Raw genomic sequence first — 22,669 nt, forward strand, 5'->3', positions numbered from 1 at the left:
GTCTGGTCGGGCCCGGGACGCGGCCGCTGCCTGCTGTGGGGCGCGGTGCGGGGCACGGCTGTGGCCGTGCCGTGGGACCGCAGGCCGAGGCAGGCAGCGGCGAGGCTGCAGGGCAGGCTGTGGGACTGCAGGCCGAGGTGGGCAGCAGCGATGTGGGCTGCTTGCCTAGCCCTCCCTGCCACACTAGCCCGGCTGCCAGCCTCTTGCCCCGCTTTTAAATTGAGGCCACCCGCACCAGTGGGCTGAAAGGCCTTGGGCGGCTGTGACAGGCAGTGCCAGATGCTGGGACATGCTGTGCCTCATCCGTGGGCACCCTCCCCAGCCTGTGCAGGCCTTGGCTCCCCCGAAGCACTGCGTCTGGTCCTTTGCAGGTGTGGACAGGCATACAGTGAGTGTGGCAGGCCTGCATGTTGCTCATTGCAGGCAGGCTGCCGTGCTGTCTGTGGCATAGCCAGATCTGAGGCTGAGCCCAGAGACCCAGCAGGAAGGCTATGGCTGAGCTTTCTCAGTCACAGCTGTCCAAAGGCTTTGTTGGAGCAGCAGAGCTCACTCTGGCAGCCCTTGTATGTGTGGGCTGTTCTCAGAGAGTGAGACAGTGCTCTTCTAGCCTGGTACCAGGTGGGTTCCCTGGTAGTTGTCATTTGTGCAGGAGTATGCTGTGCAGATATAAGGTCTCCTGATTTCCCTGTGGGTTCAGGTTATTCCAATTATGAGTCAGAGCCTTCTGCAAGTGTGCCAGTAGTGTTCAGGGAGCTAATCCCAGGAAAGAGATGAAAAATAACCCTGAAAGTATTTGTGTGAACAGTAGATAGCTAGGCAATTCCCAGGGAAGTGTACAAACCTAGCGTTTGTAGCAGTGTGTGTAACTTCTGTGTTCCTGTTCCTTCCCTCCTCTGTGCACTGAATCCCCAGGAAGAGGGAGACTGTGACTCCCTGTGTCTTAGCCCTTCTGCATATCTCCTCTCCCACCATCCTTGTGATCTTTGGGATTTGAGGAAAGTAAATGTGTGCTAACATCTGCTTCAGTTCTTCTTGAAAATTATCACCAGGAAGTGCTTGGCACAAGAGAATTGTTCCTTCGTGTGTGGCACACTAGTCTGGTAACTAAAGCTTTTGCTTTCGATGAGAGTCAACTTTCTGTTGAAGCCAGTGGCTTTGTCTTGTGGGAGTAGAGGTCAAATGGATGCTTCTGTGGTGCTTGCTTTGTGTGTTCTCTGCCAAGGGTAGTGGTGTCGGGACTGACTGTAGGGCAAGGGCTCCTTCTCCCACCAGCACATCTGCTGTGTGGCAGAACATGCTGGTGAAATGGACTGGTTTCTGAAGGAAGCTGGAGATGCTGACAACTGTCCCTAGGAAATCTTTCTTGAGTGAACAGACTCTGCCCACTGGAGTTTGTTTTGTTTTGTTTTGTTTTTTCTTGACTGCAGCGATGGGGTTTGAAAAGAGAGAACAGAGGAAACAGAAGCCAGTGCCCCTTTAATTCTGTGACCTGCAAAGTAATGCACATGGGAGCTCTTTTCCCTCTGTGCACTGGAGTTCATCCATAAGATGTGTTTTCCTGGAAGCTAGTTTGCATCCTTGAAATACCAGTCTGAGCTCTTCCTTAACACAGAATCTTTGTGGTGCAGTTGCTTCCCAGTCACCTCAGCTTGGATCATGAGTGCTGGACGACCTACGCCTTCCCTGGCAGCCTGCTGCTGCAAATGATAGCTACCAGACGGTTTGGCTTTGGTTCTACTGGAACAACTCGGGGATTTTGATCTGACCGAATGTGGCAGCAAATGCTGCTGTTCTGAGGTGTGCCAGTGGCTTAGGTGGGAGAGATGAATGGAGTACAGAGAACATCCTGCTTGTAGTGAAATAGATGGGACCCAGGAATGCAAGGTTTTTGCAGATAGCAGTGAACACTGCAGCATCTGAGGCCCTATGCAGATATGCAGGAGCTTACTATCTGTGGTGACAGAGCCTGTACTTCCAGGGATGGAGGACTAAAGCTTTGATGGTGAATTGTCCTCTCACTCTGTTTCTCTTCCAAGAATGTCACAGAGCCAGAAGAGTGCCCTGCTGAGTGCAGGTAGCAGCACTGCTGCTGGGAGCAGTGAAGCTGCAACAAGGTGGGGTGGCTTTGCTGGGTCTAGCCATAGGGCTGCTGGCACATGGCTTCTAAAGCATTTTGTCTTTACAGAGCTTCCTGAGAGCTGGGCTGATATGCAGGAGCCGCTGCTTGAGGGGATGTGCTTCACACTCAAGTATCTAGGCATGACGCTGGTAGAAAAACCCAAAGGAGAAGACATGGCTGCTGCTGCCATCCGCAGGATCGTGGCCACGGTGAGAGCTGGCCCTGGGGTCCTGCTGTGCTGGGGTGGAGAAGAGCCAATTCAGAACCCAGCCCCTGGACTCCGGGAAGTGTCCGTGTCCCAGCCCTGAACCCCAGTGAGGGACCGTGCTGTTCCCAAGAGGAGGGTGGCGTGCAGGAGGCTGGCTGGTCTCTGCCTCTGTGCTGTGGGGGAAGTTGTCTTCCTGCAGGACAGCCACTGCTGCCTGCTCCCACACCAGGAACATGGCTAGGAGCAGAACTGTGCCTGTCACAGCACAGAGAGGAGGGTGAAGTAGTGGGAGAGGTGGGGTCTGTCCTTTCCCATGTGCATGGCAGTAGTGTGAACGGATTCCAGGGGTGTTCTATGCAAGGCACGCCTGATCTCCAGGCTCTGCTTTCCCATCTGTACAGCAGGAGCCTTTGCAGCAAGGGTCCAAGTGGGTGGCACGCCATACAGAGTCTGGAGGACTCCTGCCAGTGAGGGGGGGTGAAGACCCTTGCCAATTTGCAGAGGTGTCTGGTGTCTCCCCACTGCCAGGCACGGGTGGGAGCTCGCAAGTTCCAGAAGGTGATTCTGACAGTGTCTCCGAGGGGCATTTCGCTGCAGGATGCAGACACAAAGGAGATGGTTGAGAACATCTCCATCTACAGGTGGGCATGGCATGTGGAGGGCCTGGGTGTTCCCCAGCAGCCAGCTGGAGACTGATGGGATCTTGAGCAGCCAGGGAAGGTTGGGCCTTCTGTCAGTGGTACCTTCAAGCTTAGGTCTTCCTTTGGCTCCCTGAGGCCTGTGCCCTCTCCCTGCTGTGCCCCACGGCACTGCCTGGGGCTGAATACAGGCAGGGCCCTGGGCAGCCTTGAGCTTTGGGTCAGTCCATCTGTCTTTTTACTGGGCCCTGCTTGTCTCTTCCGGCATGCAAGCAGGGTGTCGAGGCTGATGGTTGGAAAGCCCCACAGTTAGGGCAGGACTGCATGTCTGTCTCTCTCCACTGACACAGGACCGCCCTTCTGGCTGCAATGGCATGAGTGTGCCGTAGACTGCAGCTTACTTGGGCTAGCTAAAGGCAGTTGCTGTGAGAGCTGATGTGGGGTTTTTTAACTGCTGCCAGCTGTGCTTTGGCTGGGTTGGGTGTCTGTGGGTGCTGGGTGTGAGGGGAGCGTGGCTGCAGGCTGGTGGCTAGATTGGAAGCAGAGACAGGACATCTCTTTGGTGCAAAATTTGGGTCTCAGCACCAGAGCTGATGTGCCAAGGCAGACCATCCTACTGGCTGGCCTCCAATCATGTCCTTGGAGGCAATCACGACCCTTCTGTGCAACTTTTGTCTCAATGCTTGAGTTCATATGTTGGGTTGGACTGGGCATCAGAGGACTGAGGAGCACACTGGGGCAGTATAGGAGGGGATGCCTGTGGATGCAGTGATCTCTTACCAGCTGTAGGTGCCAGGAAGCCTCTGGCCCTTGCTGTGGAGTTGGGCTGCCTGATCATCTGGGGCAGATGAAAGCCTCAGGCTGTCAGCGCTGCTTGTTGGTGTTCTGGGAGCACAGCAGGAGACCTGTGCTGGGGTCCCTTATCACCCTGAGCAGCTCCTCTCTGCCTGCAGGATCTCCTACTGCACAACAGACAAGCTGCAGAACAAAGTCTTCGCTTATGTTGCCCAGAGCCAGGACAGTGGGGCACTGGAGTGCCATGCCTTCCTCTCACCCAAGAAGAAGATTGTAAGCACTTCCCTTCTGCTCTTGGCTCTGTGAGGTAAGGGTGGGAGCAAGGGCCTTCCTTCTCCCCCTTCAGAGAGAAAGAGCCCTTACCTCTGTGCACCTCAGCTGGAAATGGAGTGAGGGAGCACATGTGCTCACACTGCAGAGGCGGGCGGTGAGTGAAAGGAGGTTCTTCTGTCCCAAGCTCCTCTGGGATCTCCTCTTGGGGATGGCTGACCCACATGGGTAGACAGACACAGCATTGAGCTCTGGCCTTCCTTGTGTGTGCTCTGCAGAGAAAGGCAGCAAGGGAGGCCTGAGGGCTCTCAGATTTCATGGCAGTGGGGTTGCCTTGGCTTGAGGGCCCAGATGGAAGCAGACATTCCTTCTCTTTCTTGTACACAGGCCCAGGCTGTGACTCTGACCGTGGCCCAGGCCTTCCAGATGGCACTGGATCTCTGGGAAGCAGCACATGCAGGTAAGAGGAATTTCTCAAACGTGTCCCTCTGCCTAGCCCTGGGATTGGGGTCTCCAGTGTGGGACCCTGTCTTGGGCTGTGCCAAGGAGAGATGGCTTGCTGCCTGGCAGGTGAAACACACCAAGTAGGGAGAGTGTTGTCCCTGCTGTTGTGTTCTTTGCCACTGCCCCACATGGGGAGCCTGCCCTATCTCTGGCTGGGGTGGGGGGCATCCCTGCTATCAATGCTGAACTCTTCTGCATTGCTGAGCTGTAGCACAGCTCAGAGCCCTGTGGTACCTGCCCTGAGCAGTGATCCTGCACCCTTGTTTGCACTTTTCCCTGAGCACAGCAGGGGTATCTGTCCCTTGCCCACAGTCCTGCCTGTACATCCGCTGCTGGGCCTTCTCCAGGTTGCAGGCACTAACTCTGCTGCTTTTGCCCTGTCCCAGGCTCTAGGCAGGAACAGCCCCTTCACCCTTCATGTGTCTTGGAGAGCAGTGAGCCCGGCAGACCAAGTGAGCCAGCCCCCCCAGGGAGCCCTCCCTTCAGACACCGGTTTGGGGTACAGTATGTGCAAGTCTGGCCCATGCCCACGGCAGTCTTGCATTAGGGCAGGAAAAGAGTAACCCTTACGCAGCTCTTTCCTCCTGGCCTTCCAGGACCCTGTTGGTATCTGCGCAGCCTCCCTTGCACATGGCGGCCTGACGTGAAGAGAGGCACTGTGCTCTGTCTGGCTCACGAGGCAGGCGCAGTTTCTCAGGTGGTCTTTGCTCCAGCTCTCCTGTCAGGCCCAGCATTGCTGCAGCCCTCAGCCCTGCTCTGCTGGCACTGTCAGACAGGGAGCTGGGACCTGCTCTGCATGCTTGGTGCCACGACTAGGGGTGAGACACTGTCTCTGAAGAAGAGGACCCTTTGGTCATCATCTTGCCAGCCTGGGCTAAGGCTCAGCCCTGCCCAGCTGCACTATACTTACTGCATGTCCAGAGCCAATCAGAGCATTGCCAGTGTTGCCGGTCTCACTGTGTCCCTGCCCAGGAGCCTCTGGACGCTTGGTCCTTGGCCTCATGCTTCCAGTGCTGGCCCACCCTGGCAGTGCTTGGGGTCCTACTTGCTTACAATCTGCTCCTGGGTGGTCCTCTGCCTGGCCCTCCAGCTGTAAGGTGTGCTCACCCCTCTCCTGTCTCTGGGCAGAGGTGTGCTGTGTGCAGCAGCTGTCTCAGCTTGTTCCCCACTCACAGCCTGTGTTTGGTGCTTTGCTGGCTGGAGGGGATGTAAGAAGTGCCGTGGTCTGTCTCTCCCCTTGTGTGGCTGTGTGCCTGGGCCCAGAGGATTTCAGCAGCCCAGCACTGCAGGTGCCATCTCTCCCCCTACTGCCTGTAGGCACCCTTTGTCTGTGTCATGGCTGGTGGGTGACTGTGTCTTGTGAAGGGGCCAGGGACTGCCCTGCTGCTCCAGAACAGGCTCTGGGCAGCCCAGCCTCACTCCTGGCAGAGACGTGCCCAGGCAGTGAGGTGTCATGGTGGGTTTTTTTTGTTTTGTTTTGTTTGTTTGTTTGTTTGTTTGCCAGGAGGAGGAAGAGGAGGAGGAAGATGATAACATCGGTGAAACCTTATCTGGGTAGGTGGTGAGCTGCTGCTTGTGTTCAGGGATCTCTCTGATGAACCTCTGTGCCTCATGCAAGGGGAGCTGCTGGGGCCACAGGCACAGTGGGAGCATGGAGGAGATCTGATGGGAACAAGGGGGAGCTTTCTGCTGCTTTCTCTGCCTTTGTCAGCTGAAAGGTTGAGTGAACAGGGAGCTGAGCTGTGGAGGGGCAGATCTTGCAGTTCAGCTTTTGCAGTGGAGCTGTGTGGGGCAGATGCTGACCCTCAGGTTGTACCCAGAGATGCTACTTGTTTTCTGTTTCTGCCACTCTTTGCTGAGGCCAGCCTATCCAGACATGCTTCTCAGGTGGGACTCAGAGTTGTCCCTCTCCTCCCACTGATTTCCCTGGGGCTTGGACCAGGATGGAGGCCTAGTCATGCTGACTTCTGTGTGGACTAGGGCCTGGGGCTGAGCTTGCTGGTGTCTGTCCTGTGCTTGGGAGGAGCTGGTGGTACCAGTCTGGCAGTGGAGTATTAACCCATAGGTCTTTGCAGAAGTGCCTGTGGTGGTGGGTGTGAGAGGCCTGTTCCATTGTGGCTGTTTTCCATGTGTCTGTCAGCTGACACCTGGCTGGGGTCTGTCAGCGCCGCAGGGCTGAGCCTGGTCTGAGCTGGCATCAGCTGGGAACCAGTGCGTACACAGACTGGAGCTATGTATGTGGCTCTGTGAAGTGCCAGCCCTTTGTAGGCAGGACAGGCTGGCCTGGGGAAAGGGTTTGGTAGCAAGTGCGCTAGGGCCTTCTGCACTCTGAGTGCCTGGTACTGCTGCGCCATGCCTGTGTTGTCAGGGTCATGAGCATGCTGCATCTCTCAGCAGGCCTTGCTTGGGGTATGATGGGTGCTGTGTTCTCTTCCAAAGCAGCATGGAGGAGGTGGGGAAGGGAGCCCACAGCCCAGCAGGTAAGTTTCTTCCTTCAGTGCTGCTTTGCCACATCCCCCAGCATGTCCTCTGCAGGAGGAGGGGGCTGATGGCTCACCTGGGAAGGTCTGTTTCCCCTCCTAGGCTGTGCTGGGTTCCCAACTGCATGCCTCATGGACCAGGTCTTCCTCCCTCTTGCTTTTCAGAGTCAGCATTTCTTGTGCCCAGGGCAAGCTCTCCTACTGCACAGCTACTGTGCTGCCGCTTGGGGCAACCCCCAGACAGCTGGAAGGGGCTGGGAGGGGTTGGAGACCTCCCCACAGCTGGCCCTGGGACTGCTGGCCCCAAGACTCCCCTGGGCTAAGCCAAATCTCTGCAACAATGGACCAGCCACTCAGGATTCACCCTGTGCCTGCACCTGGGCCAGACAGTGCCTGCCCCTCCCCCTGGCACTGTCCACCAGGCACGGGGTCTGCTGGCACCGCTGCCATGCAGTGCACAGACCATGACACCTGTTCCTTGTCCTGCTCTCCGCCTGCATGAACCGCCTCAAACTGCAGCTGCTCCCTGCTCCCAGCTCAGGCTGCTGGACCGGTGCTCCTTGCTCTGCCCACTCCCAGTGCATGCAGAGCTACCCCAAGTGCTCTGAGCCTGCAGGATGCAGCCAGTGCGCCTTGGACTGCACTGTCTCACCTGCTTTGCTTGTTTCTCCTGCCTTGCTCCTCGTGGTGGCAGTTGGGTACCAGGTGAGGCTGAGCAGCCCCCTGGAGATAGTGGAGGACTTGCTCGGCATGCATGACTGTCAGGGAGCGATAGCTCTTGGCCTGGAAGAGTGAATGAGGAAGGCCTTGCCCCTGCAGTTCAGCCCCACACCCTCTCATGAGTGAATGAGCTTGTTTTTAAAGGAAAGCTCTGCCTTTATAGGGAAATAAACTGAGTTTTTTACTATTGTCATTTGGGTTTGAGTGCTGGATGGGGTGTCATGCACAAGTGTGCAAGGTACTGTGTCTCTGCTGCAGTGCCTGTGGTGAGGGCCTGGGCTGTGCCCTGAGATGATGGAACCTGCAGCTGCCCTGGAGCTCCCATGTCTTCCTCGGCTGCTGGCCCTGAGGGAGCTGTTCCCCCTATGCTGAGGGCTGCTGGGGCCCAGGGTGGCCCTTGTTATCTGGTGGGGGGAGGGGTAGCTGGTCCAGGCTGTGCTGGACTGGTATGGCTTGAGCACTTGTGAACATCATCTGCACCGATGGGAGCTGACAGCTGACCATGCTGAGGCCAGGGAGGACACAAGCCCCCTGTGTGGCAGTGGTTCTCAACCTCTCCCTGTGTGCCTGCTCTGCTCTGGGGTGCCTATGCCCTGCTGCACACCTGGCTGTGGTCTGGAGACATGGGTAAGCCATGCACTTGATTTCCTTCCCCAGATAAGAGCAGGGGAGGCTGCAGCCAGCAGGATGTCTGGTTTCTCCAGCAAGTAACAGTTTGCAGCTGCTTTCTGGCTGAGGACCTTGCTGCTGGGTTCCTGTCATATTGCAGCACATCTCCCCTTCTAAGGCTGGTGACACTGACAGCCCCAGCTGAGCAGTACTGGCTGTGTGCAGCCTGAGATGGCAGAGCCAGTCTCCCAGCAAGTGCTGCAGGCAAGTGCTGTGGGGAAGGCTTATGCTCTGGGGAGGCTTGGGTCCCTGCAGGTTAGCCAACAGCTGTGCGCTTTCTCACTTGCGCTTTTGCACATTGAGTTGTGGCCTCATGCCTTTTTTCCCACAGCTGAGGGCTCAGAGCAAGCTGTAGATGTTATTGGTGGTGTTTGTTAGGGAGAGCAGGTCATTGTTAGAGCCTCAGCTTCCAGCACTGAGGGATGGCTGACCTGTTGGTGCTGTGGGTTTAACAGCTCTTGATGTGCTGAACCAGGATGCTTGGCATCCATGCTCTCCTGTAGCTGAGTACTGTAGGTAGTACTGAGGGGTGGACAGTGCTACAGCTAATGCTGGCACGTGCTGATTGCTTCACTCACCCTTTGCTCTTGTCCTGTGAATAACTGTTTGCCATCTCCTGCCACTGGGGAGGGCAGTGGGCTCTATCCTGCTGCCTGGTAACTGTGAGATCTCCAGACAAGTGCTCTAAGCAGCTTAACAGCCTCTCTCCCCGGGACTCACGGTTGCTGCAGTGTGCTCTTTGCTGAGTATGCTGAACACTGCAGCCCTGTATGGCTTCTTGCAGGACTTCATGGGTGCCAGTTCTGCTGTTATTCCTGGCTTTAACCAGCGGTTGCTGCAGAGTGAACTGTTTCCCTGCCCTCCCACACCCCATCTCAGCCTTATGTGTGTGAGCCTTTGCCAAGTGTGTTCTATTTTTAGCAATATACAAGCTAGCAATGGGTTCACCATCACCCACACGTGCTAATACTGTCCAACATCTCTTAAATTGGTGTGCTAGAATTGCTCTGCATGAACTACACAGCCCTTTTTTTGTACCACTGTGGTGTTGGTGCTGCAGGGCAGGTGGGGGTATGTATCTGTATGCATGTGCATGTCCTGCTCTGCCCTGGCACTGTGTTGGGCATTTGCACTGTCCTGTGCTGGTGCTGCCAACCTCATTTGCAGGGTGTGCACTTGTACGTGCATCAGAAAATACCTTTGTCCAACACTGCTGCTGCCTTTTCTGTGCAGCCCTCATCTCTGCAGTTCCCTGCCTTCCTGCACTGCCATGGTCTGAGAAAGGAGTGGTAGCTGGGGTTTGGGCTTTTTTTTTTTGGGGGGGGGGGGGGGGGGTGTCTTTTTTGCATCAACACCACACCCTGATTTTACATTTAGTGTGACCGACTTTTGTGCTCCTTTTTTATTTGGCCACAACCACTGCATTTTTACGTACTTTTTTTTTTTTTGGTGCCTCCCCCAGCTCCTCAAATCTGCTGCACAGTCATGCTCCTTTGTTTCTTTGTGTCTGTCTCTGGTCTGGTTAAAGAACTCATGACAGTAGGCATGTGTCTGCTCTGAGCCTCCAGCACCTCTGAACATTTTACAGGGCACCAGAACTTTTAAAAACCTCTTGTATTTCCCTGACAGCCCTATTTCTTTTAATGTACCTCCCTAAAAAACAAGTTAGCTGGCAAAACAAAAGTGGTTTGTTTCTCTGGAGCTATGGCCATGCTCCCTGCAGCCCAAGTTACAGCACAGCAGCACTTGCACCCCACCACCACGGTGCTCAGGTACCTCCCTCTCCTCACCTGACCAGGGAGCACCACAGCCCCCTGCAGCCAGCAGCCTGCTGGGATCTGGCTTCAGCCTCCTTCATGGTGCTGCTGCCAGGGTGTCTGCTCTCTGCAGCCCGTTTCATTTGTGCAGAGAAAGCAGCTGTGATGCCATCCTCAGTGGGACAGTGTAACTGCAACTTGTCCAGCAGCATGACATAGCCCAGCATGCAGCACTGGCAGTCCCTCAGAGGCCAGAGAGGTGTGCAAGATGACCTTAGAGGACCTGCAGCTCTTGCACAGCATGCAAGAACAGGTGTCCTAAAGGCTACACACACATGTTCAAGAAGTGTTGGTACATGTACGCATGCACACACACAGACACAGACCTGCAACTTTGCAGGACAATGCTGCCTTTGAGCCAGGATGCTTTTATTGAAAAGACCCTGCCACAGGGAGTCACTTATCCCGTCCTTCCCCACCTAGTCCTGCAGCAGGAGCTGAGCAGCACCTGGAAGGAAGAGTCCTGAAAGTGCTTTACTGGGAGGTTTATTCCTGGAAGACGCTGGATCCTGTGATGCTTGAGTCCAGGGCTGCAGAGCCAGCACCCCAGCTCAGTGACAGGCCACAGAGCAGAGCACGGAGGGAAAGCAGCAGCCAGGGCACCAGCTGCTATCTCTGCAGCAGAGAGCCTCCTCACATCACCCTGATCCCTCCTACTACCGGCAAGAGAGCATGTCTGGGCCTGGCCTCAGCCTCAGGTGCAGGGCAGTGCAGATACCCAGTGACAGACTTCTGCCTGCAGGCTCTCAAGAGCAAACAAGCACAGTCCAGACATCTCCACTTCACCAGCCCCAGGGTGGTCGATGGTTCATGTTGTCTTCACATGAGCAGGCAGACTGAGCACATGACAGCAAGCCAGTGGTCCACCACCTCTGGGCATTCAGGGCCAGCCCTTTCCAACAGGTCTGTCACATCAGCCAACCTGGTGCAGGCCACGGGACCAGCCAGGAGCGGGAGCATCAGCAATGACCATACCTCCACAAGACAGAAGGAGCCAGAACAGGATGTGACACTGTTGAAGCTAGGGTTGTCCCCAGAGCGGTGATGAACTCTGCAGCGCACATCCTGCCGAGCCTGCTGAGACCTTGCTGGGCCTCACCACACTATCTCCTCCAGGCAGCACAGGCACCGCACTGCTCACAGGGTGCTCAGCAGCTCCCCCACAAACAGCTTGAATGTGTCAGGACTCAGCTCTACTAGGGAAATGGCAAAGCCACAGCCATGCCCTGGCACTGCCTGCTCCCATAGCTCCGTGGGGCTCACACTGCCCCACAGAACTGCTCCTGCCAGCACTCCCTGTCCTGGCTGCATGCTCTGCAGGCTGGCTGGGCACTGTGGCAGCACTAGCTCATTTGTGTCTTTGTCCCCTGCAGCAGGGAGAGGCCTTGAAGCCCCTGCATGGCAACAATGGGGTGCAGCGGAGCCCTGTTCTCCAGCAGGGATCCACTCTTCAGCTGTGCTTGCCGGGCCCAGCCCACAGACAAACCCTCCTGCCACCTGGCTACGACTTCCCTGGCAGCACTGGGGCGAATGCCTGCACTGCCCCATCCCCAGTCTTGGGGCCAAAAGGGAGCAGCTCCTGCCCTCCACAGGCAGCCCTCCGAGCCCAGACACCGCAGCTGAGAGCAAGGTCTGCTCCAGGCCAAGCCAGTGCACAGGGATGTTGCCTCCCCTCAAGCCAGCGCACCAGCCCCTCTGCTCCCCTAGGCTTGCTCCCCTGGGCTGGTGGTGCGGCCCCCCCACCCTTTCTCAGCTCCATGCTCCACAATGGCAGGGGAGCGGGGCCAGGCATGCGGGATGGGCAGGGCCGCGCACTGCATGCACGGCTGGGAGCCGGCTCTATGCACATCCCCGGACAGGCGCCCTCGGGAAAGCGTAAGTTCTGATACGCGGATCTTCGCATGCAGAGTTCCAGGCTGGGCGCCTGGTGCTGCCTCTTCTTCCAAGGCCTGCTTTGGCTCTGGCAGGATGCCCAGGACCCCAGATGCAGAGCTGGTGCTGCACTTACACCTCGATTATATTGACTGAGGGAGACTTCTTCTATGAGAGAAAAATCTGCTTTAAGGCCCTGCTTTGCTAAGCCCCTGGGATGCAGACCCTACGGCAGAGCCCCCAACCTCCCAGGCAGGCACTAAGACCAGCAAACCTCTGCTAAAGGGCTCCCAGGTGCAGCTGAGCCCTCTACCCTGAGCTGAGGTGTGGGTGAGCTGCAGCAGAGACCTGGCTTCAGCATCCCCCTCAGGAGACCAAGGAAGCTAACCCTGAAACCTCAGCCTTTTGCACTGACGTGCTCTCCTGGCAGAAAGGTTCAGGTAGCTCAGCTGCATTGCCTGGTGCCTCCCTCCAGGTCAGTCCCTTCAACTGCACACTTGCCTCCCCAGGAAGCCTTTCTGCCCACTGTGGTGCCCCAGTACTCCTGGGTGAACCAGCCCCCCTGCCCCACATTCTTCAGCCTCCAGGGCTTGCAGGTATCTGGTGGCTTCTGTCTGGTCCCTAGTGGTAGCCACGCTGCACCTGATGTCCTTGGACAGGAGGTAGGTGCAGGGTCAGAGCAGAAAAGGTAAGTGAGGGGGTAGGAGGACATCTGCCATGGGGTAGAGAATCCACAAAGCATGAGATGACCAGCATGGAGGAACAGATAAGGCCTGCTGAGGGCCAAGCATGTCTCACTGCCATACCCCTCATGACAGCTCTGGCATATGCCAAGGGAACTAAAGGCTGCAGGTGCGAGGTGGATTTTCTCAAAAACTGTTGCAAGCACTAGCAGGCACTTTCCCTTACATTAAAAGGAATATGCTCATTGAAGAGCACAGCGGATATGTGAATTCAAAGAAGGTGCTGGGAAGGGAAGGGGTCCTGGTTGCTGCACATGTGTTTCATAGCTCAGCCCTTGCACACTGAAGCAGGGTGCAGGAGGCGAGTGTCCCCAAGACCACGCTTTATAACAGGGCCCAGATCAAGAGCTGCACTGTTTGCTGCTTTACAGCAGCTTGGCCCTGAAGCCAGTAGGCAAAGTGAATGCAAAGCTTTTTCTATACCTTGTTCCCAGCTTTGTAATTAATGACTGCAAGAATAAACTTGCAGTGTTGTCACCTGCAAGGATGCTAAGAGTATGGCGAATGCAAAAAGACAAACTCAGGTGCATCAGCCCCGTAAAGGTGAACTTCGCAAGCAGCAGCAGGAACAGGCCTTTGCACTTGCCTTTTCAGCCCTATATGAGCAGGGTCAGTTTGGAGCAGGGATCTTTTTTGGCAAGGAGTAGTCAGGAAGCGGGAAAATCTGGAGGATGAGAACTGGGGCCTTGAAGTCCAAACAGGAAGTTTCTGCTTCCAACATCCACTGGAAACCAAGATGTGTAAGCAGAGGGGCAGTTAGGCAACAGTGAGCAGAGTTCCCACTGATAGAGGAGGCAGATGAGACACAAGGGAAAACCTAATGCAAGGTCCCATTAAAGCATTATATATAAAGGATTATAAATTACTGTCTTTGTCAAGTAACAAAGGGAGAAGTGTCAGGTGCTGAGAGAACAGCCAGATGAAAGTACTGCTCCCTCCCCATCCATAGCCTGGCACAGTACCTCCATGAGAGTTGGGAAGGGGCTCTGGGGTGCTTCCCATGAACAACTTGTGTGTTGATGGCCTGGAGCAGGCCCCAGTGAAGGCAGAAAGTGAGCAGCGATAGACCAGTGCAGGAACCATAAGAACAGCTGCCCAGCTTGTCTGCCTCCTGCCTGAACCTGTCTATGGGATGCTGAAGAGGTGCAGCCTTGGAGGGGCATGGTGAAGGGGCTGTTACAGTGAGAGGACACGTACCGCCCTGCTGTGTGGGAGCCATCCCAGCTGATATATCCTGCCACCTCTTCCAGTGTTTCTCCTGCAATCACCCACGGGGCACATACACATACACTACCCCAGAGAGACCAGGGCTCACTGCACCGTAAAAACCCTCCTCAGTTTTTAGGGTGAGAGCACGAGCTGGGGTGTTTCCGTTTCTGGAGAGAGCCAGAACCTATCCAGGCAGCAAGCCACAGCAGACATCATATGCCATCCCTCCTGCCAGCCCTCCCCACTCACCTTGCTCCGCAGCAGCCCTCCACTCGGTCGCTCTGGTGTGCTATGCTCCGAGGATGGCTTTGTCTTTTCCTTGTTGTTGTTGGAGTCATTGTCCTTGATGATGTCATACTGTCTGCAGAAGAGGGCGATCACCGCTGCCGAAAGACGGGGGATGAAGGACTCCCTCACACTGGCTGCCCCCTGCCTCCCCTCCCCACAGCATCCCAGCTGGAGAGCAGTGCTGGTCACCCACACCCTCCATCTGTGTCAGCCTGGACCACCCCAGGCACCTCTGCATGTGTGGTCAGGCCAGTTTCCATGGGCAGACGAGACACGGATGCAGCTAAAGCCAGCAGGGCACACATGAGGTGCTCAGGGCTGTGAAGCCAAAGGCAGATGTTGAGGCACTTGGAGAGGGACAGCACTTGAGGTCAGTGAGCAGCTGAGTGCCTCCAGCAAGGCACTAAAGTTGTTTGTCCAGTGCTTGCGACCCTCATAAAAGCCAGCCCTTGGCTTTGTCCTGTCTTGCAAACTGACTGTGGGGTCAGTCACTCTGTCATGGTTTTACAGTACCCATCTCACACAGCACACGCCCCACACCTTGGGACACTGGACTCTGGAGCAATGCTTTGAACTGTAATCATTAGATGTCTTGGACCCATTCAAACCACAGTGCATTATCACAGCCACCCACAGACTGGACCTGATTTCTCCCTGTTGGCACTCTGACACACCAACCTGCACGAGGTGTAAGCTATCAGCAGGCATCTTGTATTTTCTTCCAGTGCACTAGAAAAGTGTTCAGGGCTAAGACAAGGAGAGATTCCTGCAAGATGCCACTAGAAAATCCACATTTATTGGGAAGGGAGTAGGGGACAAATGACTTCCCATTCACAGCAGCTGCATGTGACCAGTCAGGAGCTGACTTACCGCTCAGGCTTCCTTGCTCCCAGGGCTATGTGCTGTTTGCTAAAGCACTGGCTTTAATCAGCTGCTGTAGAGGAGCAAATCACCCATCTTACAGTTTTAGCTGATTGAGGCACAGCCACTACCAGCCAGTGCAGCAATGTTACCAGATGTCAGACAAGCTAGCTAAGGCCCAAGTTACATGATAGTTAATGTCAGCTGCGATGCTCCCACCCTGTATTGCTTGGGTCCCACATTGTCTCCTGCTCTTCCAGCACAGCAGTCAGGCTACCCAGCCCACATGCTCCAGGCCATCACTGCTAAGCAGTGGCTGTGGTTGCTCCTTTTACCGCACTGGCTTGAGCTCCTACAGAGACTCAATGAACTTACTGGAAAGGATGCCAGACCCATACCAATATGCCTCTGCACTCTCTTTAGCCCCATCGTCTTTGTGGGCCCTGGATTGCATCTCTGCCCCAGCCTGCCAGAATGTTGCTTGTGGCACTCACCTGCCCACATGAGCAGCACAGCCACAATGATGATAATCTCGCCTGTCTGCAGCTGCCTGTCTTTGTCCAGCCCTTCCATGGTGATGTCACCTGCAGAGAAGAGAACCCAGGCAGGGCTGGCAGCAGATACCCTCCTACCAGAACCTACTTCAGGACCAGCAACGCTCAAAGATCTGAAAAGGAGCTCCAGAGGAGAGAGGCCCACCTCCCCCAAACAAGGACAGGTTTGGGATGACATCTTGGCTGGGGAGAGGACATGCAGCCTGTGGCTTTCCTGTGTCAGATAAACCATCCTTGCTTCCAAGGGCAGTCAGGGATTCTAACAGCTTGTTTGGGTTCAAGTAGGGACTGCACAATGCATGGGAGTAATCCCTGAGCTTACTCCCTATGTAGGGACCAGGGCAGGTTAGGAAAGCCCTGAGTTGAACACAAAAGTTCTGAGGAAAGTAAGCCATCTGCTTGCCCTGTTATACTCTTCTCAAGTCCCCCTCATGGCTAGCTCTGGAGACAGACCCCTGTGCCCAGTGGACCCCCTCTGGGCATCACCTCTCTTGGATTCCTGGATCATGTCTCATGGACCAGCATGTAGGCAACCCCAAAGAAAGAAGGCACAACATGGATCTGAGTAGGAGAGGAGACTGTGGGGCTCCATCATTTGTCCTTTGGTACCTTGCAGGCTGGGACATCTGAGAGCCCATTCAATATTTGCTTCCTATGGGCAGCAGCTGAGCAGACCACAGCAGTTGCCCTGGCCACAGCCTGCTTAGCTGAATAGGGTGCCAAGACCGGGTACAGGAGGGCTGTAAACCAGGACATGGGGACATTATCATGGCCGTAGTGGACACAACAGCAGCCTGTACAACCCCGCTACCCATTATGACCCCATGTGTCCCAAGCAGCCTGCTGCTCAGGGCAGCACCTTCCTCACTGGCTGCTGGATTCCTGCCCGTGTGCTGTGGAGACCTCCAGGTATGGCCCCACCAGCAGCACCTGGGCGAGCTGGAAGGAGCTGCCTCACCTTGGTTGGAGCTGTTGGAAGGGAGGCGGTCAGTCTCCTTCAGGGTCCGGAAGTGGACACGCTTACTGGCCTGGCTTTCTCCATACAGGCCGATGCTCTGCACCTGGATGATGTAATCAGCATCCTCTGCCAAGTCCCACAGCACGCAGGCCCGGTTGGTGGTGTTTACCTCCCGGATGAAGCGCTGCATCTGTCCATCTTGCCGCTGCCAGAGTGAAGAGCTGTCATCCCCAGGAGGCTGTTCCCAGCTGCACCAGCCACAGGCCCCTGCCTGCAGGGCTGTGCTGCGCACACTACCCCTCACTCCTCCCTTCCCGGGCAATCATCCACCCCTGGGGTGGGCCAGGCTGGCCAGCACTTTGCTATGCAGCATCCCTAGGTGGCCTGAGAGCCAGGCGCCTCCCTGGAGAAGCCACCATCATCTGGGGCTGTGGAGGCAGAGCAAGGCAAGCAAAGAAGGGTCATGTCATGGCTGAAGCACCATCCTTATCCAGAGAAATCACAGGCAAGCCACTGGAGGGACAGCTACCCCCAGTGCAGCCCACGGTCTGCTACTTCCCATCAGGATGGATGGCTCGGACAGGGTGCCCTGGCAAGGGCTGCTCAACAGCAGAGGTGTCCTCAGGCAGGTGCCAGAGGAGCTCCACACTGCGGCAAAAGGGCTGACACAGGAGCATGCTGGTTATCAGTGAGAGGGGTCCCCAGCCCCCTGGGGACAGAGCCTGGATACCTGCTGTAAGATGGCATAGCCGATGACCACGTCTCCTTCTGGGACGTCCCAGGAGACTGTGGCAGAGTTTGCCTTCAGCTGCGTCACAGTCACGTTGACAGGGGATGGTGGCCTGTCTGGGTGAGCCAGGAATGGACCGGGGCAAAGCACAGGAAAGAGGCAAAAGAAGATGTCTCAGAACAGGCACTCACCCCTGCACACCACCATGGGGGGCCTCTCCAACATCTGCCCATGGCAGCACATTGGCCAGGGCTACAGGGAGCACCTTCTCAGGTGAATCTGTCCCCAGGAGAGGAGTGGCACAGCATGCACAAGGCTGAGGCCCTGCCAGCAGTAACACAGGCACGCATGGTGCTTCCTGGGCTAGTGGGCAGCTGCCTGCTGTGGGGGGGGCGGGGGGCAGGGGTAGGTATGCAGGCACAGAGCTACTCCCTGCCTGTGCAGCTACCCCTCTGTGGCACCCACTGGCTTTAGCAGTCTTCGCTCACTGGCCAGGACTCCTCCCTGCCTGGCTGTTGGTGAGAAATGTGCTCACTGCACACCTCACCTTCTGCAGTGTCCTACAGCAGGGAAGGAGGACAAGCTCGTGAGGCATCTGACTGGCTCTTCTCTAAAGGGCTTGCTTGCAGCGGCAGACATAGCCCATTGCTCATAATACATGTGCCACATAAAAGGGATTAGCAATGCTGACCATGTGCCCAGGCTGCCAGACGCAGCTAAAGACATGAAGGGCCCCCAGTAGGCTCCTTCCGCCTTGCAGACATCGAAATGGGAAATACATGAAGGCCCATCTTGAGCAAAAAAGAATTAGAGTTTAAGAGACTGTCATGGCAATTTAACCAGTCCCTGCAGCTCAAAATCACATGAAAAGAAAAGTCTTTGCAGCCTGTCTCAGAGCACTGCAGAGACACTGCTATCAGAGAAGAGAATGACATTCACATCAGTTCTTCATGAGGGCAGCTGCTTGCAGATCAGAGGTACCTTCACTGCTGCTCAGATGTTCATCTGTTGGAAAGTTTAGTTCATTCAGCTCTAGCACTAGCAGAAGCAGGGCTGCCTGGCATGACACACTCCTGCTCAGCCTGGGCACAGAGTATATTCTTGGCAGGGAAGTCCCATGTTTCTGTAGGGTCCAGAAAGTCCTAACAAGTCCTACATTAATGCAATTCTTCAACCAAGACTGTGATGGTAGAATCAGGCTCCTCTAAGCTCTGGGGCTGCCCTGTGGATGTGCATATCACGAATGCCTGGCACACCACCCAGAACTGTGTAGGAAGCAGCCCAGACACAGTATTTATATATCAACTGTGACAGAAAAATGGGGCAGCTTGGAATAAACACACTATGCAACTCAATCTGGCCAACTCATCTGCCTGGCATTACTCCCCGCTCTAGAGTGGGGAGGAAAACCCAATGCAGAAGGCAGAGCTGACTTGCCCAGCAATGCAATGCCATCAGCTGCAAAGCTGGCAGCAACACTCAGCTGTTGCTATCATTTAGAAAGCTGGCCTGATTGACCCATGGTCCGCACCATCGCTATTTTGAGATTTCACAGCACTAAAAGTGTGGCAGGATCCTATACAGGTACACAGACCTGCATACAAAGCCAAATTTTGTCTGGAAATTAGACACAGGAGCGCATGAAGAAAGACACTGAGGCTGCTGTTTGTGTGTCCTCTCTCCCTGTAAACAAGACACTGTCCTTCTACAAGCTGCTTGTGTAGCACAAGTTCAATGCTGTGATTTATATAGATAGAAAAAGAGCCCCAGAGCGCACCTGAGAGCAAGAAAAAAAGTCAACCATAACACCACCACCAACCACCATTAGAGTGACAAGGAAAGGTAATTTCTGCAGGTCAGCTATTTAAATGCATTCGTTCACATTTGAATATACCCAGCTCCAGATCAAACCAGGAAAAGGCTGTGATTCCCACTCTGAGAAATGCAGGGTTGTGGTCTGCCACAGGCAATTAAGACAGACAGAAGGGTCACCCACAGAGACCAGAAAACACTTTTTCAGAGAGACACTGGGGCTGAGTGAGTCCCCAACACAAGCCTGCCACATCACCAGGAGATAGTGTCATTGGAGACAACACGAACAAGGACATCACAGGATGCTGCGCCTTCTCTTTCAGAACAGGAGGCTGGAAGACTGGAAAGGGTTCAAAGATACAATCAAACATCCTTTATCCCATGAAGAGTGTGTCTCCTTAGAGTTTCACCAGTGGGAAACTGGTTCATCACTCTAACCTGTGAGAGGGATGCTCTGAGCCATGTCCTCATCTGCACACCGTTGTCTCCCACAGGCCAACAGCAAAACAGGCTATTCTGAATAAAGCTGCAGTCCCCAGACCTGGCCACTGACTTGGGCATGTGTATTCTGTGAGCACAGGAGCTGAGCTCCCCACAGATGTCTGGTTTTCGGCTCCAGGCTCAGCCAGCGTGCAACTTAGCACACTAACTTAGCACAACTAACAGCTGAGCTGTAGACGGCACCCTGTCAGCTAGCAAATAACTGCTCCCTTGCACTGTTCCAGGCAGAAGCATTTCGAAGTGGGGGGTGGGAGACTGCAATGTTTCTGCTAGCCTTCAGGTGTAAGAAGAACAGTTGTCCAAGGCTACCACGATGTAGCCTTGTAGCAATGTAACGAGGTCAGGAACAGCCCAGGGATCTAGTGTTGGAGACTGGTCCCAGGAACTGTTTTGGTCTGAACCAGCCAGCATGGGCCCAAACCACTCTTGGGCATGGCTCAAGACTTAGCACTGATGTGTTCGTCTCTTTGGAACTCATGAACTTAGTGCTATGGATGTGACCAGAGCCTGCCAGCTGGCCTCAGGACAAGAACAGGACCTCGTGCTTCACAGGATACATATACAGTGATAAATTAGGTAGCTTTTTACATCTAACAAAATGTGATGAGGTCTGAACATGCCCAAAGGGGGCAGCTGGACTACCCAACCTTTAAGGGTGTGTGAGGAAATTAAAGGCAGGGTCTGACATCCCTGCGACACAAAAGTCTGTGGATGGAGCTTGTAGCAGGCTCCCTGCTCTGCACAAGATTTTTTTAGACTTCTGCGGGGAACCCAGCCCAAGCTTTTGGGCTGGGGATGCTGAGACATGGCCCTGGGGCTGAGTCACTCTATGATTTGAGAACAAGGGCACTACACTGATCCACAAGCCATGCTGCTGGGTCTGCATGGGCCTGACAGTATTGCTTGAACTGTACTTAGCCAGAGCTCGCAAAGGCCCTGTGTAGGGACCTTCATTTACTGGCAGCAGAATGGCATCCCAGGGGGGATATCACCCTGGTATCATACTGCAAAGACAGTACACAAAGCCAACGTGATCTGCTATTACACCCAGAGCCAATCCCCAAATGTCCCAAATGGAGAGAGGGGAGGGTGAGAGGACCTGGGGGCATGGCGGAGCCACAGTGCACATGGCTAGTCAGTGCTTCAGACCTCATGCATTGTAAACATACTTTGTACAGGCTCCAGGCAAGCAGACCTGAAGCTGTGTGACAGTGAGAAGGTGTCCAGGCTGCAGTTCTTCACTGGAAAAATTAGTGTCCCTTGGTCAGTCTGCAGTTCAGCAAACTGCAGAAAAGACACCTCTGAGCATATGGGATTTGCACACCTAGCAGGAAGAGAAAGGACAGGAAGTTTCAGAAGTTGAAACTAGAGAAGTTCACCCTAGAAACACAGGGCAACGTTTAATCCCAAGGATATGCAAGATGAGACCTCACTGAAAGGTGCTATGACAAGACCTCCAAAGGACAGCTCACACCACAGAAAGCTTTGCGTATGATCCCCACATTAAGGCTGACATTCTCCAGCCTGCTCTGTAGCTGAGGTCAGAGCAGTTTCATGCCAGAGCTGTTGCCATAAAGATCTGTGAGTGCAAGGGCTCCAAAAAATGTACTCTCTGAAGCCAACTATTAAAAACATTCCTGTAAAGCCAAGATGCTCCAACACCCTGCTGGGCTCTCTGGGAAAAGCATGCCACAGTTAAGTCCTGCCCAATGCATCAATCGCTAATGGTTCTGCATCATTTATAAGTTATCCAGCTTCACTTTTGATTAAAGCCATATTAAGAAATGGACACCACCACAGAAAGAGCAATCACTTACTTAAGGCCTGGCGCACCCTTTTGTCCTGTCACTACAGCAGTGCGTTCCTTTCAGACCTGCTGAAGAGGTGGGAAGAGTTGGTCCTGTGTGCTGGAGCCAGCAGCACTGCAGCCTGAGGTTGAGCGGCACGGACGGCTGACCTGTAAGCAGCTGAGCACTGGACTAGATCTGCCATGCAACCTGGCTTTGTAGGTTAGAGAAGGGGCCAGACAGATGCCCTTCAAGACCGATGTTGGCAGATGTGGCGCTGCATAGGGATGGGGCACAGCCCCACTGGTGCCCTCCCCATCCTGCTATGACTCTGGAGAGGGGACCTTACCTGCCCCTCAGCCTGTGCCCTTTGGACTGCTGCTCAAGGGCACCCAGATGTTTGCCCAACTTATCCCTGCAGTAGGGAGGTAAGCATCAGGCTGCACATCTAAAAATAAGTGGCCCCTTTTTAACAACCCTGACTGCATTTCTTCCTGAATCCATCAGGCCCTGGAATGCATATTTTGCAAGGAGACTGAAAACATGGCAGAACATATCAGAACACGTCTGATACAAATCAATCTGATACATCAGTAACCTGATAAGGGGTTAATAGACAGCAGAAGGCTGCCACTGACACAGGGTCATTCAAAGGAGTCAAGGGAAGAAAGGACAGAGGTACCCTGCGTGCTGACAGACCTCGGTGTCTTGGCAAACACCAGCCCAGAGAGAGCAAGGCAGGCAGGAACGCCTGTCAGGCAGGAACCAGCTCACAGCCCAGCCTACAGCACTGGAGCATCCCTGCCCGGGGCCATTAACTCCCTCGGGACTCGCTGCTCACTGGTGAGGGGCAAGGACGGGAAACAAGGAGGCCCTGCTCCGCGGGGGCACAAGGAGATCCCGCGTTTCCCCACTGCCTCGCCCAGAAGCGGGAGGCTTCGGGAGCCAAAGCCGCAGGCGGCGACTCCAGGTGCCCCCGGGAGAGCCTGGTGCGCACGGAGGGCGGCACGGCCACACGATCGCACCCCGTCCCACGAAGGCACGGCTGGCTTGGAGGCCACGGCGCGGCCCCGGGGGGTTGCCAGGGGGCCGGAGGCGGCAGGGCTGGGCCCCACCGGATCGCGGCCAAGGCCA

The 22,669-nt window shown here is 55.1% G+C and overlaps 2 protein-coding genes across 4 annotated transcripts in view; one reads left to right on the top strand and one right to left on the bottom strand.

Annotated features, from left to right (window-relative positions):
* Positions 1–2,191: 2,191 nt before the first annotated feature.
* Positions 2,192–7,014, top strand: LOC104830764 (low density lipoprotein receptor adapter protein 1-like). Of its 2 annotated transcripts, XM_010565903.1 has the most exons (7): positions 2,192–2,328; positions 2,856–2,968; positions 3,919–4,033; positions 4,418–4,490; positions 4,921–4,986; positions 6,039–6,088; positions 6,929–7,014. In XM_010565903.1, the coding sequence occupies exons 1-6, from the start codon at positions 2,209–2,211 to the stop codon at positions 6,062–6,064; spliced, it is 513 nt and encodes a 170-aa protein (XP_010564205.1). In that variant the 5' UTR covers positions 2,192–2,208; the 3' UTR covers positions 6,065–6,088; positions 6,929–7,014. The 2 variants fall into 2 exon arrangements, with proteins under 2 accessions (XP_010564205.1, XP_010564206.1); XM_010565904.1 differs by lacking the exon at positions 4,921–4,986.
* Positions 7,015–12,224: 5,210 nt separating this feature from the next.
* The window catches only part of FNDC4 (fibronectin type III domain containing 4), a 10,697-nt gene continuing 252 nt past the window's right edge, over positions 12,225–22,669 (bottom strand). Inside the window, exons 2-6 of one of the 2 annotated variants that reach the window (XM_010565907.1) lie at positions 17,436–17,551; positions 16,706–16,910; positions 15,688–15,777; positions 14,294–14,427; positions 12,225–12,257 (exon numbers count right to left, since the gene is read on the bottom strand). In XM_010565907.1, coding sequence (XP_010564209.1) covers positions 12,225–12,257; positions 14,294–14,427; positions 15,688–15,777; positions 16,706–16,910; positions 17,436–17,551 — 578 coding nt within the window. Of the gene's footprint in view, positions 12,261–14,293; positions 14,428–15,687; positions 15,778–16,705; positions 16,911–17,435; positions 17,552–22,669 lie in introns of both variants that reach the window. The other variant, XM_010565906.1, reaches the window with a different exon arrangement.

Source organism: Haliaeetus leucocephalus, unplaced genomic scaffold, assembly GCF_000737465.1.
Source record: "Haliaeetus leucocephalus isolate CR32 unplaced genomic scaffold, Haliaeetus_leucocephalus-4.0 Scaffold197, whole genome shotgun sequence".
NCBI lineage: Eukaryota > Metazoa > Chordata > Aves > Accipitriformes > Accipitridae > Haliaeetus > Haliaeetus leucocephalus.

Bases quoted from the DNA above. Each gene is read 5' to 3' on its own strand.
- LOC104830764 (XM_010565903.1), top strand. From the start codon at position 2,209: ATGCAGGAGCCGCTGCTTGAGGGGATGTGCTTCACACTCAAGTATCTA. The intron at 2,329-2,855 runs GTGAGAGCTGGC...CCCCACTGCCAG, and splicing joins TCCGCAGGATCGTGGCCACG to GCACGGGTGGGAGCTCGCAA. The intron at 4,987-6,038 runs GTGAGCCAGCCC...TTTGTTTGCCAG, and splicing joins CAGTGAGCCCGGCAGACCAA to GAGGAGGAAGAGGAGGAGGA.